The sequence below is a fragment of the Chironomus tepperi genome, unplaced genomic scaffold, assembly GCF_022539635.2.
Source record: "Chironomus tepperi strain 1889 unplaced genomic scaffold, CSIRO-AGI_Ctep_v1 contig_445, whole genome shotgun sequence".
NCBI lineage: Eukaryota > Metazoa > Arthropoda > Insecta > Diptera > Chironomidae > Chironomus > Chironomus tepperi.
The window spans coordinates 4,310,341-4,329,919 of NW_027226567.1; the positions used below are offsets into that span (position 1 = coordinate 4,310,341).

The following is a 19,579-nucleotide window of genomic DNA, read 5'->3' on the forward strand; positions in this document are numbered from 1 at the left end:
AATTATGAAAATATCTCGAAAGTACGGTGGAGCTGCTTTAATGATGCCATCCACCTCGCACAAAATTTCTCTTTCCTGTTATGCTGCTTTTCCTGTTTTTTTTTCAACTCGAAGCACTCCGTCATTTTTCATTCATTTGACAAATGCTCAAAACTACATTAGGAATTGTACAAGGAACAAAAAAAAAACAAGATGGAGCATAAATATGGGTAAAAATGGAAATAACAAGAAGACGTAGATGGATGGGAATGTTTAAAATTTTAAGTCCCTGAAGTATAGCTTCAAAACAAATGTTGCAAATTCTTCTTATTTTTATGCTTCATGTGAAAATGAAACGAGTCAGACAAAGGTCAAGATCCTGAAGGATTTAATGAAAAATAAGGGAATGAAAGAGATTTTTTTAAAGGAAAAGTTTTTAAGGCGTAGAATGAATGGGAAAAATTGCTTGGATACATTTTTAATTTTGTTGTGAGTTTGAAGGTTTGGAAATGAGGATTAGAATGAAGAATGGACGCATTTTTGGGTTTTTGAGGATGTTGGAGAAAATTTTACAGTTCTGTCGTGTATTCAGACTGATGCACAGAGGTCTTGGAGTAGCTACTGTCTAAATATAGCTAACTGCATCCTTAAACATTAGAATTCTACAAGATTAAAGGCTTGCTCTAGAACGACACAAACGAAAATGGCTCCGCCAATGAGTTTTGAAGACTTTATTGCTTTACAGTCATATGGTTGGCAAACGGAGGCATTTTCCATTTTGAATTGATAAAAAGAGGTTTAGCGGAGCCTTAAGACTCCTTAACGGAGCATTCTTCATTTGAGCCGCTCGGGTCTCCCTACTTAACTTACTAAAAATCATCAGATTACTCATATTTACAGCAATTTATTAAGTATAATCTCAATAAGCGAAACCAATCAACATGAAAGTGCGACTCAAAAGTGTTAATACGCTTGTATAATTCCATCACATCACATCACATAACATCCACACGACTCATAAGACTAAGACGATGAGTAACGCAAAAGCAAAATAAAGCAATTTTAATTGCGGCTGAACACAAAGGCACATGCAAGATTTAATTTTAAAATTGCACACATTGACCTGAAACAGTCAATAAATTATGAACATTCTCAAAATATTCCGACTATAAGTCATTCATGACAAATTAAAATTCTTCAACTCGGTTTGAGAAAATTAATTTTATGCTAAAATATATCCCAAAGATGAGTAAAATGTGTTGATGAAAATACGATTTTAATGCCTTATTTTCTCACTTTAAACTCTTTTGTCGACGTCATGGAAGGCAACATTATCATGATGTTGTCTTCTGTTTCTGAATGCTTGTTAATTTCTCAACACAACAAACTTTTTTTCTCTCTTTTTTTTTGATTCCATTAAAAGATTTATGCTGCAAACAACTTGAAAAAGGCAAAAAGAAATTAATTTTTTTGCTCCATCTTTGCAAATTTTTTTTGGGAGTTTTTCTTCGTCTTTTTGAGCAAATATTTCAATTATAAGTATTTTCAGTGAATCAGCCAAGTTTACATTCGTTTTAACGAAAAAGAATCTTTTTAATTATTCAGTATAAAAAGATCCAAACTTGTAGAAATTTTCATTTTCATTAGCGATGTAGAAAATAGCTTTTCTTGGAATGAAAATTACCGCTAAGTTGATTATTTAGCTAAAGAGAATATTTATGGATGGGGGAGAGGAGGATCTCTACTTGTATAATTGCAAGAAGACATGAAAAATTCTGATTTAGAATGAATTTAGAAATAACAAAATGTAACAAAATTTTGCTGAATATGAAGAAGAGATGGAAAAAATTTAAGGAAAATATTTTTAATAATTTTTTTCTTGTGTATACATTAGAAGTAAGTTGGATAAAAGTTACAGTAATGTAAATTGCAAGAAGTTAATGAACTAAAGATTGACGCAGTTGTGCAGATTGACAGTGATTCTGAATGTACCTTCAGATTTTGATTGAATACATGAAAATTCAATAAGATTGGGTTCAAATCTCAACGAATTTAGAGTGTTTTGATAACTAACTTGAAAGGAACCAATCTGTGATTAGTCGTCTTTAGGTCTCGTTATAAATTTGACATTTATGGAACGTGTCATGAAATATCAAGATTGTAATTAGACATACGATCGATAAATCGAAGCTTGATCAACTTGATGTAGACATCTATGTCTCAAATGGACTAAATCCATTAGATCTTGTCATTAGCTTGTCAATAATTTGGCATTACCTTGAATTTTTAATTAGTTAGTTTTGCAAGTCAATATCCATTTTAGATTCATTTTCATGGAACAAGTAGATAGACTGTTTAGCAAGATATCACTAGTTCTCCTATCTACAATGATCTGGTCATGTAGACCAAAGTTGCCAAGCCTCCAATTAGGTTTCGTGGAGGCAGAACTCGATTTTTTTGTTGAAAATTCCTCAAATTACAAGCAAAAATCTAACTTTAACTGAGAGCAATATAAAGGTGATCTTACTTCATTAGTACACTAACTACTAGTTCGGACATAGCTCCAATCAGAGCTCGAAGTCGAGTCGAGTCGACTTCAAACATATCGTCTTCGAGCTCTGACTCCAATATAATGCCAAATTGCTGCATTATTTGACTAAAATATTACCAAAATATTTCCAAAATATTTCTCAAAAATTCAAATCATCCGAAAAATTCGCATCACTCAAAAGCCATTTATTGAGCAAACAAGCTCACATACAAAGAACCACGCCAACTACTCCAAAAAAAGCGAAGTCAACACACTTTCTCAAAAAACTACATATTCTTAAAGATCACAAAAAAAATCATCTTCTTCTGACATTAAATGTGACGAGAACGACGACAAAGTTTCCTCTAGTGTTATATCTTACACAGCATACACAAAAAAAAGTGGCAGAGTCTTCATAAAATCCACTCGATTTGCACTTGAATTACTTGCCTCGCTAATTAACATATTAGCTTTCATAGAGTGTGCCAAAGAGTAATAAACATTTAACACTTGAGAGCTATTAGACTTCTTAAACAATCTTTTTTTTTAATTTTTTTGCATAGTTGTTGTTGTATGTGGAACAAGAAGTAATGATGAGGCGATAATTTCACGACGACTTTTCGACCTCATTTATATATGAGCAAGAAGAGAAATCACAAAAAATAAGAAAGAAAATAAAGAACAAGAATGCGCTTCAGAGTTGAATAAGAAGATCAGTTCAGAGTTGGGAGTTGATGGGTTGAATAAGAAGGCAATAGTGAGTGGGCAAGGAAACGTAGTAGATAGAAAATGGAAAATTTATGTTAAGTTTTAACGTTTTTTGTCCATTCAAGACTTGATGTGAAAGGAACATGCCCTAAAAATGTCGAAAAAGAGGTCTGTCTCCAGGCTAGCGTAACTCTGGTTTTGGGTCGGATTCGGTAAAATTCAGCCCTATGCTTGAGCCACGCTGGTCTATGGATGCTATTTTCAAACCGTGTGTCTTTAGGGTGACACTTTCCTTAACCTATACTTGCAATTCAATTGCTGTAAATTAACATCAGTTAACTATTAGACAGGATTCAGCTACACTGCAACATAAATGGTGATGGCCATCTTATTTGGCTGCAAGCACCGATGATACCGCATTGGAGAAATATAGTGTAGTAATATAGATTGCTCAAAATTCAGTCAAGATTCAAGCAAAACTGAACAAAATCTTCAACATTATTACAAAAACTAGCCAAAAAGTCCACACCTAGTCCATTCAAACTCTTCAAATCTAACCACAAAATGAAACCTTCATATTCATCTTACATTACATAATCATCCAATGTATTCCATAGATTAATATGCCTTAAGATGCCCAAAACTCTTCTCAATTTCTCTAATTGTTCCTGTGTCTTATATTGTCACCAGTAAGTTGTAATCTCCAATACCAAAAACCCCACCTCTGCTACTCAATGCATGCAAAAAAGCCGTCAGAATTATTTGAAATGTAAATTTTTCATTTCAATTCTAATTAAATACTTGACACCATATGTTCAACTTCAACTTTCATGCTTCGTTTCGTACTTCTTGTTTTTGTTGCTGTTGTTGTTGTATATAATGAAAAATTTCATCAAATGTTTTATTGCTGCTCACAGCAACAACACAGGCGACTTTAAAATGAAATGCCAGTTGGATTTGAATTAATTTTCTTCTTTTTCCTTTATTTTTTGCTATATTCATGTGTATTTAATAGAAATATACAACACATTTTTTAGTTTGGTTCGATAAATGCGATGGCACACGTTGTCATTATCATAAATAATAATGAGAAAGAGGATGAAACAATGTGTATTTTTTTATTTTTTGGGTATCGAAAAATAATCGCATAAAATATTGAAATAAAGAGGAAATTAATATTTTTTAGACGACGGCTTTTGTTGCCGAGCTTAAAAACTAAAAATTTTGCAGCTAAATCAATAGTTTAAAAATAAATTTAATTCAATACAGAATTAAAATTGAATATTTTATATTTTATTTTGCAAAATCACATCCGAAAGTTGATAAAATAATAATTGTGTGGACAGAGATAATATTTGTGGACTAAAAAGGCTAGTTTGTGTATTTTTATTTGGATAATTTTGGTGTTGTTTACTAGTAAATAATGGGATGTTCATTTTATTGGAATGATGATGTGGCTTCTATGGCTCGAACCAGTGATTAGTTTTGATTGAATTAATTATACAGACTCTGATGGGCACTTACAAGGCATTAGAGCAGTAGTAGCCGACCTGTTTGCCGCTGAAATGTCGGTTTCAATCGATGTTAACCACTAAGGTGTGTCGAGAGACCCACAAGGTTGCCCAGACTGTGTTAAAGTATTGAAATTGCTACAGTTGCTTTGTATGATCAGCAAAGTGTCAATAAATGCTGATAAAAAATCAAAACATGCTTAAAAATGCTCAAAACGCACCATATACGTCTCCCAAAGCTTCCTCTGTTGCTGACTTTCGTCTATCAATTTTCTTTCTTCCTTGGCTGGGTTCAGGAGAGTCTATCCTTCGAAACCTTCTCCCAGTTGGGATTATTAAGGACTCTAGCGTCCTTTTCAACACATCCGATCCAGAAATTCTTCGGTCTTCCTCGCGTCTACCAACTACCGTCACTAAATGCCATGTTATCTCTATCAACAGCTTCTCTTCATGAGTTCTTAGGTCTTTCTCTTGTTATTTTGCCACTGAAACTCTCACAAAACCTCCAACAATACTCATCCATACCCAAATACATCCAATACACTCAATTAAACTCCAACAAACAAGAACATCACACCTTATATGATTCAATCGACAAATTTATTAACACATTTTAGTCTCTCTTATTACCAGTGAACCAATTAATCTTACCAGGTGCTGTCATATTAGACACAACTTATTTTAGAATTCTTCACCTTTTAAAGGCATTTGTTCAGTATTTTTAAAGACTTGAAAATTATTTTAAAAACCCCTCGAAAAAAAAACACAAAAATTTCTCTCTTTGGTAAAAAAAGAATCATTTTTATGGCTTTATTTCTACTTAAAATTCAAGTGATGATTCACGGTATTAAAAATTGAAATATTGAAATCGTAAATATGAAAAAAGAAGAAGAAAAGAAAAAAAGTTTTGAGCTTCTGTATTTCATGTACCTTCTTCTTCTTATTCTGTTTTTTTACTCGTGTACTCTTTTGTATGCTGACAAAATTAATCAAGCATGAAGCAAGAGAATGAAGAAATTTCAGCAACAAGTGATATGATGTGCAAGGTGTTGTAAGACTTTTTTGGATAGAATAAATTGAAGATGTAATGAAAAATTTATTAAAAATTGGGGAAATTTAGAAGGTTGAATTTGTTTTTGGAGGGGTTGGAGGAGATTGTGAGGTTGTAGGTTAAGGCTGGGAACTGAGTGGCGTCCCTAAGACTTGGTTTCTACAAATTGTCTTCTTTTCATTAATTGATCTACCTTAAAATTGCTAAAATATGAACAAATACCCTCAAAATTGACAAATCAACTGCTTATCCATCAAATGCCAAAGTTCAACGTCCATAGAATTTCTACAAATCCAAAAATCTTCAAAAATTCATTTTAAAACTTCATCAACCATCTGTTGTTCCATTTCTATCAAATTCATAATTCCTTACTAAAATTTAAGTCCCCCTAGTGAGGTTATTCAACTCTTAGCTATTTATATCATCTAATGCAGTGGTGTGCAACCTTTTTCTTTTTGCGGCCTTCCAGGTGGTAAGCCTTTACTGAAATCAAACACGGCATGGTATTTTCAAGAATTTTAGACGACATTCTAGCGTGCCGCAGTACATAGGTTGCACAACACTGATTTATTCAAATAAAACAAAATTTTATGCAATAGGGAAGTGAAATTGTTCAGCTATAAAAAGCCGAAGATTAAAAATAATAAACAATTTATTATAAATTCATCAAAAATTCCATAACGCATCCAACGCGTCAAATTCATATATTTTTTTACGATTATTTATATGGCGTTTCCAGGAAGATACAAAAAGGTGCAATTCACAACTTATTTTTACTTTCTAAATAAATTTTTGTTTTATTGAAAATAATAAACTTCTTCCCTTATGAATATATATCTTTTTTTATTGTGACTATATCTCACCTGGCGCTTACAGTAAAGGGCAATCAAAATTGGATATAAAATTATGCTTGATGAAGAAGCAGTCAAAATAAATTGTGAAGGCGTTATTGGGTCGTTTAGACTCAATCTGACAATATTATAATTTATGAAGTGCTTTTGGGAGATTATTGAGGATTTTGTGGACTTGAAAATTGTGTCAGAAGTAATTTTGAATTTATGTGTGATAAATTTTGGGTTTTAAAGTATTTTTGGACTAGAAAATGCAGCAGAAGCAGTGTTGGTTTTTGGGTGCTTGTCTAGCAATGACGTATTCTGAAGATTGAGCTGTTTAGGCTTAGATTTTGTCTAGCAAAGGCATATTCTGTAGTATGAGCTGTAAAGGCTTAGATTTTGTTCTGTTAAGGCGATATTTGACCTAGATTGAATCTAATCTAGATGCTTTAACCCAAAAATCATCAAGCGAGGCTTATCATACCTTCTAAAGAAGCTTCTCATTCATCCAAAGATGTATTTAACAATATTGCAGCTTAATGTTTGATAATACAAAGGTTTAAGCTAGAATTTAACCCCAGAATCTTCAGATAACCAACCAACAACCCCTCTCTAAAGTCTAGACCCACCTCTGCACAGTGGCATTTAAGACCACTCTAAAACTTATGAAATATCTCTAAATCCATTAGTTTCCCTGTCCATCACATTTTTTCTACATATATGTCTCTTTAATTCCCGCACGTCTCGACCTGGAAAATGTTCTGTAAAACACAGAATAAAATAAAAAAAAAAGTTCTCTTGACTGTCATGTTCATATCATTTCACACTCACTTCCCTATTTCAATATAATATATTGTGATATTTTGCGTTCATCGTACACAACAAAACTCCCTGTTCATCTCATCTGTTACAATTTTGTCAAAAAAAAAAAAGTAACTGAGTTTTTTTTTATATCACATGATGAAAAATATTGTGTGTATGTGCGATTTCATATGCATCCCATCCATACAAGAATGAATTTTCTTCTTTATTATTAAATTTCGAGCACTAAAAAAAGTGAAAATTTTCACAACAACACATGCTACTGACTTATTTTTCTTCTTCATCTCGCTGGCTCTTATGCTGATTAATCATTTGAAATGTTTCATAAGATGAAATTGGATGAGGAAAATCAGATGCAGTTTTTTTTTGTATGACTTTTTTTCGTAGTTTTAGTCAGAGCTTGACATTATGCAATTAGTTGGAAGTTATTCCAGGGATACTTGGGGATACTGACTGAATATTGGGGAATTTTAGATGGGATCTTGAGAGTAAATTGATGCAGTCAACTGTAGAAAGTCACAATAAGTCATTTTGAGTAGCTATCAGCTCTATTCAGTTGCAATCTGACATTAAAAATCTGAATAATCTCCAAATAATCTCTGGATTCTTCTTAATCTCCATTAGAGTGTCTCATCCTCAACTATAAAGCCGTAGTCTACTCTAGAGAGCCACAATTGACTCTATGAAGTCTTTTTCGACCCTTGAGTGGTTCGATTGACTTTCAAGAGTTTTGATCGGCTTTAGAGAGTTTTGTTCGACCTTAGAAAGTTCTGAACGACTCTAGAGAGTTTCAATCGAGTGCAGAGAGTTTCGATTGACTCTAAAGAGCTTCGGTCGACTCTAGAGAGTTTCTATCGACAGTAAAAATACTTTATCACCTTTAAAGGATTTAATTCTACCATAAGGAGTCTCTTTTGACCCTTGAAAATCATAATCTCTTCTAGAATGCTGCAACTAAGCTGATATAGCCTCAATCAACTCTAAATCATATCACTCGATGTAAAAGAATTTTAATTGAATTAAAACAGTAAAACTATGTCCTGAACATCCTCAAAATTCCAAATATTCAGCCAAATTCCTGATATTTTCATTATCTAATCACTTCCATCAAACAGAAACAAATTGCCTAAGAAGCTTAACAGCTTTAATAACATTAATCAATACTACACCAGACTATAGACCGTAAATTTTCACAAGATCTAACAAATGTGCTCTAATTTAAAAGTCTAGTCAAAAACAACATAAATTCATCAATCACATACCGAATTTAATCTTCTTAAAAACTTCTTCATTAACCAGTTGGAATTCCAACACTCAAAAAGCCCTGAATTTATTCAACATTAAAAAGATATTTTTATTCTAAAACAAATTGCTCTTGTTATGAAATTCTTCATCTTCCTAAATACTTTCAATCTTTTACATTCTCCTAACTGTCACACCGTCGTCGATTAGACATGAAGTGATGAGTCGCTTAGCACGATGAAAATTAATATGGTTACATTAATTGAAAACTTTCTCATCGTCTGTGTTTATCTCATCGTCGTTTGTTTTCAACTTTAGTATCGTGGACGAATCTTAGTGCTTCTTCTTTTTGGAATTAAAAAAAGTGTAAAGAAAATAAGAAGACAAAGAGAATTTAAGTGAATATAATGATCCGTAGTTAAAATAAGACAAAGAATCCAGTAAATTTTCAATTCGCATCCAATAACAAAAGAAAGCAGCAGCAGCAGTAGCCAGGACAATGGGCAATACTAACTCATCCTCACAAAAACGTGATGGAAGGAAGTGTCAAAGTTTACCATGCTCGCCAGACATTCGAAGGTAAAAAAAATATTCTCGTATGAAATTCAATTTCAATGGAAATTTTAATGGACCGTGGGAGTGAGATGGATGGATATTGAAGTTTATAAGAAAAAATATATATTTTATTTAGTAAGCAATATAAAAGCGAGCATTTTTCATGTCTCTTTGCTTCAATCCTTTTGTTATTGTGATTTTTAAACCTGAAACCATATTCTTTTTAATCTCATTGCATGTCTCGAGAGAAATTAATCTTGTACGATATATATTCTTTTTTTTATTGAGATTTTTGCAATTTAAAAGTTAAATTTCTTTTGTTATTTTGTTTATTGTGAGGGATTGCAAGAGCAAGTGAAGGTTTAATTGAAATTAGATTGTGTGCAATTTATTAGAGGTGATTTAGAAGATTTTGAAGAATTATGAATATTAGGTGACAATTGGGGATTTATTGAGGTTTTTATTCAAAAAGTAATTGTAGAATTATATTCAAGAGTTTGTTTTTTTTGACCCTTTATACATTTTCAAAAACAATGACTTCAATGAACCTTAATGCTGTAATATGCAAATTTTATCTTCAGAACAAAGAAATTCGACAAAATATAAATTTATTTAGATTGATTTTATCCAGACATGGACATCGAATAATATAATGATTGTGTCAATGCCCTGGTTCAGAGCATGAGAATTGATTTTGTAGTGCAGGACTTCATCAAACATTACATTAGCCTTCATTAGTACGATGTAATCGCTTGGGCTCCTCTATGTCATCGTGTTGACAATAAGACGTGATTAAATCTTGAACGAATGGACTAGAAATACGCTATAAATAGTTGATAGCCAGTTAATTTCAAGTTGATGACTAATTTCAATGTTTTTTTGTCCAATCGGCTTGATGCAAGGCTTTGACACTCAAAATTGTTTTATCCGATGCAAGACAAATTTTCATTCGGTAGAGTCTTTCATTCACATTTCGGCAGCTTAACGCTTGTTTTTGCATTATTTTTACATCATATTGCTATTATTAAGGCTAAAGAATGCCTTTCTTTGCGCGATTCAGATCTGCTAAGACTCAAAAATACTGCTAACTAGTTACTGTGTCAGATTTTTCTTCATTTATCTGACATCTAGCACTATGATCATTGAAGTCTAGCTTTGAATAGACAGAAACTGAACAAGATTTGATTTAGGACTTTTTTTACTGGATTTCATGCTTTAATTCGCCTGAAATCACCTTAAATGTGTCCGATATTTTCCAAAATGAATGAAATTGTTATCCCAAAAGCTCGTACAAAATTCAATCTAATATCACAGACAGATTAATACCTATACAACCTGCAATAATTTGTCAATCAATACAATTTTCCACATCATTATAAAATGTCAAATAATCCGATTAAAAATTAAATCCCAGCTTAATCCCAACAACAAACTTTTAAACCAACAAAAATTCATCAGTAAAGCTTCCATTTTTTGCAAATTTTTCAACCCATTTCTCAATGTGTGTAGGTTTCATTCACCTTTAATTTATTATTATACATTCAATTTTATTATCCATCAATGCACAAAAATCCAAAGAGAAAAGCACCTCAGACGTTTGGCTAGCCAACATTTAAAATCTATTGTGTGCAGTCGTTTATTAAAAATAAATATAAATATATTGAAAAATTATTATGAAAAAGTTTAATAAAAAAATATGAAATAATAAAAATATTGCATTGTGAAAAGCAAAGCAAAGCAACTTATTGTACCTAATCTATGCACATAAAGTGCTCTCTCTTTTATATCTAATATCTAAATTCTACTTATGAGATTTTATTGTGATTTTTTTTTCTTTCTTTTTTTCTATTTCCATTCTATTCCGACGTTTTATTATTGCTGATGCTATTCAAAAAATCATAAATTTCTATTCATTTCATTTCGAATTGCATATCCACATTAAATCCTTTATTATGTAGATCTACTGCAGTCGTATACAGGAAAGAAATTTTTTTTATTATTGCTGGATATAGTTTGGATTATTTGTCTGCTGTTGGTTTAGTGGATTTTGTTGATATTTTTTCAATATTTGGCAATTTGAGGTTCAATTTTTAAGGGTTTGAGCTGATTTTTGATGTAATTTAGAGGATTAGCCTTGTTTTGAGGCACGTTTTGAGGCATAGACACGTATTGTATCCTAATTAGCAGCAAACAATCATTCCAAAGAGTATCATTCTTTTAAAAAAGCCTTTCTGTAGAATTTGAATCAGTTTTTGTCTCAGAAAAATGATTCAAACCCACGTTCAACTCACAAAACCAGTTCCAGGTGCGAAATACATTTCCAAGCTACTCAACTACAGAAACCCGAAAGCCACAATTTGGTTTCTTACTTGCATACTTACTTTGTTGCCATACAAATGAACTGTAGCCCATGGCCCTTCTCAGATATCGTCTGAAACTGACCCTATTGTTGGCTTTCATTTGCCAATTTCCAATACCGAATCTAAGACTGTCTCAGCCAACAGCTTCCTTCCATGAAATCGGTTAATCTATCAAAAATAAGCCTCCGGGCCGGCGTGCCAGATCTGGTGCTTGATGCCAGATTGGATTTAAATTAAGCAACAAGCTGACGTAACTCTGACTTGAAGCCGGATTTGATTTACATCTGTTGATATCTTGCAATATAAGTCACGCAGGCTTGGTGCTGGATTTTTGATCGATTAACCAAATTGTGCTGATTTGTAAGCAACATTCAAACTACCATAAATGCATATTCTTAATCCAACATCCTGAACCTCTCAAACTCACCACATCAAGTCTCCTAGTAAATATTATTATTATTATTTCTACCAACATCAGCAACACCAGTAGCAATAGATGAAAAATAAGATTATGGCATTTAGTAGCGTGTCTACAATTTTCGCAATAACTTGCAATATAATAATTCAAACTTACCAACTTAACTTCTAATGCTCAAATATACAGGAGACAGAAATCATGCTCAATATCAAATGCAACATACTTTCATTCGGATGTTGTGCTAAGAGAACGGAACTAAATTGTTGGAAATATCTGAATGGATTGTGGATTGTTAAGTCACTTAATTCATACTCGGAATGGATATAAAGTATAAAAAAATCCACTCACGGTTGAATATCTCTGTCTCAATGCAAGTGGATATAAACACGGCAGTAGAGTACTCAGCAACAGATGTAAAGTGCATAAATGTCGACATATCATTTCAAAATGTGCAGCATATATACCAAATAAACTTTCCTGTGATTTGTGTGAATGAATTTTACGATTTTTTTTTCTATTTTTCTGTCATTAAATTTATGGATGCGATTGCTACAAACGGCTTTTAAGATTCCTTTTGGCTTCTTCTGAAGCACATAAAAATAGAAAAAAAAAGAATCGAAAAACGATAATAAAACTTCTCGATGTAAACATTTGTGACTGCTTTTTTTGTGGGTTATTTTTTGGTGCTGAAATGGTATTGGTGAATAGATATATAAAAATTCTGATTTTTTATTCCATTATCGAAATTGTGCTTAACACAAGCTGTCATAATGGAAACAAAAATTTGTATGATGCATTAAAACTGAATGGAAAATATGAAAGAAATGATATTTTATTTGTGAGAAATCAATGAGAGTTTTGTGGGAATTTTTGTGGGGACTGAGTGGGATTGGATGGGATTTTTGGGGTATTGAAGGTATTTTGTTGGACTTATTGGTATAAATGCTCAGAATTCTTGCAAATTATGTCTTTTTATGTCTACAAACTCACTTTAGAGTTCATTCTACTCCTGAACCATACACATGCTTATTTGTATACTTTTCTGGCCGTACAGATCAATTACCATCCATGACTTCTCTTAGTTTACCTCTAAAACTGGCCCTATCACTGCCAACCGCTTCCCAATTACCTATTCCAACTGCATTACCATCTCTATCGACAGCCTGCTTCCATGAACCACACACATACCCTCCATAAACAGCAATAGCACCATCAATACGATATGTTGTAATTTCAAAATTTAATTTGCATGCAAATGCAGCTTTTGGCATCAACAAGCCATATAAAAAATTAATTGCAATCAAATTTTTATCATACAATCTGACATCATAAATAACAATTGTTTACAATATGTCGATTAAGGTAAAGCACGTACATATCTGCATATTCAATGACTTAAAGTTCTGTTTCCTATTTTTACAACTTCCAAAAATTTTTCAATTTTTGTTCAACATAAAAACAATTTTAGATATGATGTAGGTCCACTTATGATATCAAGCACGTCCAAATTGAATAATTCTTCTATAAATCTTCTTCTTCTACATCTGAATAGCTTTAAAATTTTAGACGCGTTCAAATAAATTAAACTTTTTGTAAAGCCATTAAAACTTTTCATATTGCTAATAATTTATAAGATGAGGAGTGAGAGTAGTTGAATATGGAAAGATAATTTATGGGCTGAGAAGTTGGGTGACAAAATTTTTTGGTGATAAAATTAGATGATTTAGGTGTTATGGGGGGTTAGTCTTGAAATTTGGGGGACATAGTGAGACACGGAGTGGTTCTGATCCCACTATAAACTGTAGGTCTATTGAGTGCAGTGGTCTGGCGCACCCTCATTCGTTAAACAATCATTAGCCGCGTATCGCCCTAGCGCAGCTCTGGATCTTAAAGATCTGAATAGCTAAAAGGTTTTTTTAGTGAGACAATAACCCTTTCTGAAAGACATTCTATTGTTGGACTGGTTTTTTGTCCAGTTCTAAGTTTATGTCCAATTCATATACAATAAAGATTTGGAACTTTTTAATAAAGAATCTTAAAAGAAATCCAATCCTCTCTTTTGACCCCCAAACCTTGAAATGCATCCCTGAAAGAAATACTTTTTGCAGCTCAGAACTAAACCAATTTTAGGGCCAAATTTAGTTTTATTTCGGCCAAATCCTGAGGTTTTGCAGATTGTTAAAAGCTAATTATAGTGAATTTAAGTTATGCTCCATTTATCACTTAGTATAAACTCATAAATTGTCTAAAAATTACCATTATCACCCACTAAAACCACCAACAACATAAATCACATCCAAAAAACATTTCCTTTGCTAAAATTTTCCCTCAATTAAAAATAATGTAAATTTACCTCGAAAATCAACATCTTTACTTCATCAAATGACATTCAAACTTCATATCGACGTCTGTTTTCAAGCCCAAAGGCATGTTTGTATTCAACAAAATTTTAAGCAAAAAAAATACAAAACTTTGTCTGTTTCATTTTCATTTTACTCTGTTTGCTGTTTTCGTCATCATAAAAACAAATTTAATTTGAGATAAATAAATCAACATGAGAAATGCTTTATGAGGGAATTTTTTGAGGAGTTAAAAGTATTTTGTCTGGTGCTATGACGATAATTAATTGGAATTTTTTAATGGGATTGATTGTGATGAAGTTAAAGTTGGATGATTTTTGAGGTTAGGGGTTTATTTGGGTTTGTCCAAAAATGCAAGGTTGCAGACAACAATGAAGGTCTGTAATCTTGGACAAACTTTTAGAAACAGCACGAAGCTGCAGGCCAGTGCATCTAAAATGCTGGAAATTTAAACCTGCTGTTCTCATTACATTACATTATATTTTTAGAGATTTAAATCAAGCCAATGTGGACGAAATTCTGAATTTCTCGATTTTGGCAATTTCTTGAGATCCAGAGTGACTTCATCTTGGGATTTTGACCTTTTTGAAGACACATGGCGTAAAAATGACCGAAAATCTGGTATCAAGCCAGCGTGGCTTTAATTCGATGTCAGATTTGATGAAACCAAAGTCAAGTCGATCTGTTATCAGATTTTTAGCCATTTCTACTTCGTGTACTTTCGGGGTTTGGTGCTATGATCTTTGCCTGTTATAATATCCATAATTTTACAATTATTTGTGCAAAAAATCAAGTTTCGAGACTTAATTCCCTTATTTACTTGAATTTACTCAAATTAAAAATTCATTCATTGCTGTTTATTTACACTACATCTAATTAGAATCCCAAAAACCTTCAAGGTACAAATAATTTGCACAAATTTTCTCATTAACATCCAAGATAAACACAATAAATCTCTCCCACAACAAAACTAATTAGCGATGCAGACAAATATTTATCATCAATTTCTGTCAAAATTATCTCATAAAAAGAACTAAACAGCAGTGCAAAAAACTCATGATTTATTGTTCCAAAAAAAATTTTTTAATCCCAAATCTAATAAATAAGAAGGGTTCAAGCATCTTCTCGAGAACTGATGGCATTGCGAATTTCAATATGCAAAACTACATCCAAAACTTAAACTTTTCATAATTGATGAAAGAAATCCAAAAAAAAATCTTTTTATTTCCTTCAACCTGAAATGTTCATTCACAATATCCACAATAAAGGAAGATAAATTGTGATGCCGGTTGTGAGGAGGGAGGGAAGAAAGGTATAGCTGATAAAGCACAAAAAAAGAAACTTTTAATCAGTTGATTACTGTAAATCTGAATGCTTCATCATAAGTTGCAAAAAAGAGTAAAAATTGCTTATTTCAGGCAAAAAAAAAAAAAAATAAAACAAATCCAAAAGGCTGCTGGAAATAAGAAAAAAATAAAAAGAAAGTTTATTTCACAAAAGTTAGTTCCCCTGACTGGCAATAGCATAAGAATGGAGCAAAAAAAAAGTAACATAAAGAAATGTAAAAAAATTATTCAAAGTTTGTTTGCATTTCCCGGTGCTAAGACTTTTTATTGCTTCATGGGGATAATCCAATGCTTTTGGGATTGTGATGGAAGGTAAACACATATGTGTTGGATGTTAACATGTGGAATTAGATGTGATAAAAATTTCGGTTTGAGGGATAATTTTATTTTGAAAGTCAAGGTCTTAAACAGGAGGTTTTTATGGATTTAATGTGATTTTATTGGTGATTTGGGAGATGATGGAAGGTGGTCAAGATTGGGATTAGAGTAGCTATAAGGAAATGTCGTTGAATTCAATTTTGAGTCAAGCTTTTTCAACCAAATTCAGTTAAGCTACATCAACTTCCAAAATTCTTCAAAATTCCTAAAAAAATCATCAAAATACAATTTTTTACCAAAATCTCATCAATTTCTAAATTAAAATGCTCAATAATCTCTAGTTACTCCTAAAATATCAAAACCCTAACAAATCTCAACCCATAAATCCAAAACTCTTCAAAAACCATCAAAATTCCTCAAAAATCATCAAAATACATCAATTTTCTGCAAAAATTTCATCAATTTCCAAGGTAAAATGCACAAAAATCTTGAAATATATTCCAAAAATTCAATAACTCAACAAACCCATACCTTTAAATACAAAAATCGTCAAAAATCATCAAAATTCGTTAAAAAATCATCAAAATTCCCCAGAAAATCATCAATTTCAATTCAATTTCATTCAATTTCATTCAATTTCCTCAGAAAATCTCACCAATTTCCAACTAAAAATGCACAAAAACCTCAATTTGAACCAAAAATATTAAACCATACCAAACCCCACCAATAAATCACCCAAAAAATCTCACAATCCAATCCAACCATCAAAGTTCATTGTTCACCACAAAACCCACAAACAAACCCCCAAAACTATCATTTTAAAAATTTTTATAGCTTCACACACAAAAACTTGTGACTAGAAGAATAATAAGAAAAAAAAATTTACGTAAATAATTTAAACTTACCCCGTCTCACTTCTGTTCGTCTTTTTTTTCTACTTCAACAGTTCTTAAATTGGTTTTGTTGTGAAACAATTTTTTTATTGTTCACTGTTGTTTGTACCTTTATTGTTTAAATATATTTATGTAAAACTGACTATTGAGAATCATTTTGACCAAGGAAAAAAAAGTTTCTTGTCTGTGATGCTTGAATCATTGTAGTGGAATGAGGTTTGGTGGGAGGGTCTATTGTTATAGTTGGATTGATGTTGATGGAATTACTTTGGATTTGTTTTGCTGGATAAGGTATTGTTGTGCTGAATGGTGACTAATGTTGCAAGGAGATTGGATATAAATTGTGTTGTGTTAGGCATTAGTTAGCAAAATATACTCAAGAAGCCAAACAGAAGCAAGATTGAGATGGAATAAATTAATTGCTTTGCTTTCTTGTTGCTGCCAATTAGAGCTCGTGGTCTAATCGACTCAAGTCGAGTGTTCCATACAAAATTCAAGTCAACTTCGAGTTCTGCTGCCAATTTAAGATATTTTGGAAGACAAACGACTGTCAAAAGGAGTTTTAACACCATGACGTCTTCCCTGGATACACCTAAGGGTGCTCGATGTCGAGTTCGAGGCTTTAACGAGTAGTATTTTCGGTTAGTCTCGGTCTTGATCTCCAGAATTTATCCAAAGCTACACCTTTAACTCTAAAACGTTCAAAAGGTTAATCCCCACAATTCAGCATCTTTGAAAAGGTCAGAGTGCTTCTAAGGCACCCACTCATCAACTCCTAATTGATTCCTACACTCTACAATCATGAATTGGCATTAACTGATGTCTTAGCGACCATTTTTGCATGATTTTATTTCTAAATTGCTCAGCGTCACTCTCTAAATTTGTCTTCTGACGCAAATAATCATTAATAATTCACCTGCTACATCTCATACCCACTTGCTAATAAACATACTTCTCAGAATAATGTAAAAATATACATCCAATGCTCAACTCAATTCATCAAAGCCCGTGCATTACCAAAATAAATATTTTATTATAATCATCAACATTCTTCAAATTCCACTGAAAAAGTTATGTGTGCGTAAGACAATCATTATAATGTACAGTAAAAAATCTATTTTCTGTCTACCTTCTATATCCAACATACAGTTACATTAAAATTATAATCTTAAGCATCCCACCCACGCAGTAATAAGAAAGCTTTCAATACAAAAGAGATTACAATTTTTCACATAATCATCATAAACAGCACTAATCGTATATATTATTGATGATACTCAATTCCATTAATACATTTTGAATGAAGTGCTCTCATTTATGTAGGAACGATCGAACAAAAAAAAAGTCTCATTTTGCCATCAAATGGCAGTAAATAGTATTTTTTGAAGAAGAAGACAGTAACAAGACAACGACGAAGGGAAATTGAAATTTCTTCAACTGATAAAAGAAGATGATGCTTGTTGATTTTTTTTTTTATATTTTTTTGCTTCTGCGACTGAAAGCATGTCGTTGAAATGGAAATAAAAATAATAAAAGGACTTGAATAAGAATAAAAAAATAATAATGTTTTTGAGATGTGATTTTAGCGGGTATAATGGGGATTATTGGGTTCTATTTGATAACTATTGCAATTTGATTTTGAGATTTTTTGAATTTTTTAAGATTTTTAAGATTTTCAAACTTTTAAACATTTTTGAATTTTTAAAGATTTTTGAACTTTTTAAGATTTTTAAATTTTTAAAGAATTTAAAATTTTGAAGATTTTTAAATTTTTAAGAATTTTTAAACTTTTTAAAATTTTCAAATTCTTTAAGATTTTTAAATTTTTTAAGATTTCCAAATTCTTTAAGATTTTAAATTGTTGAACGATTTTTAAATTTTTTAGGATTTTCAAACTTTTTAAGATTTTTGAATTCTTTAAAATTTTCAAGTTTTTAAAGATTTTCAAATTCTTTAAGATTTTTATTTTTTTTTAGAATTTTTAAATTTTTTGGGATTTTCAAATTTTTTAAGAATTTTATTTTTTTTAGAATTTTTAAAATTTTTGAATTTTTTAAGATTTTCAAATTTTTAAGATTTTTTAAATTGTTTTAAATTGTTTTAAAAAAATAATTCCAAAATTTCACCTTTTACTTCTTCAATAAACGCGCTCAATATCATCCAACAAGATCCCCCAAAAACATACTCGAAAAAATAATATTTAGCGATACAATAATTTGATAAAGAATAAGAAATCCTCGGCAATGCAGTTGAATGACGATATAATTGAAACATTAAATTTTTATGAGAATTGAGATTTAACTTAAATTGACTCTAAGCATCCTTATTATTATTATTACGACCAACGATAATGCTGGTGGCAATGTTGTGTCTATTATTAAAGCATTTATAAAATTGAATTAAATTAAAATATCTTATCTTGATTTTCTTTGTTTTGCAGACAATTGCCAGTGCCAACAAAACTTAATGGAAATGGAACATCAATTCCATTACCAGCGACAGTTCTTGTTGCTCGGAGGTCAACAGAGAAAGGTCGAGGTATTCCGGTCCCTAATGGACAACAAAGTATGATTAGGTATCCATCAGGTACGCCATCGTCCGAGAATAGCCGACCGAGCAGCCCACCAGATCTCAAATCTAGTGACAAATTAAG

At 31.6% G+C, this 19,579-nt stretch overlaps 1 protein-coding gene across 8 annotated transcripts in view; it reads left to right on the forward strand.

Annotated features, from left to right (window-relative positions):
- LOC139098383 (protein sickie-like) overlaps positions 1–19,579 on the forward strand; it is a 215,028-nt gene that overhangs the window by 122,403 nt on the left and 73,046 nt on the right. For all 8 annotated transcript variants that reach the window (XM_070650570.1, XM_070650562.1, XM_070650565.1 and 5 more), the window contains one exon: positions 19,367–19,579. In XM_070650570.1, the coding sequence (XP_070506671.1) occupies positions 19,367–19,579 (213 nt within the window). The remainder of the gene's footprint in view (positions 1–19,366) is intronic.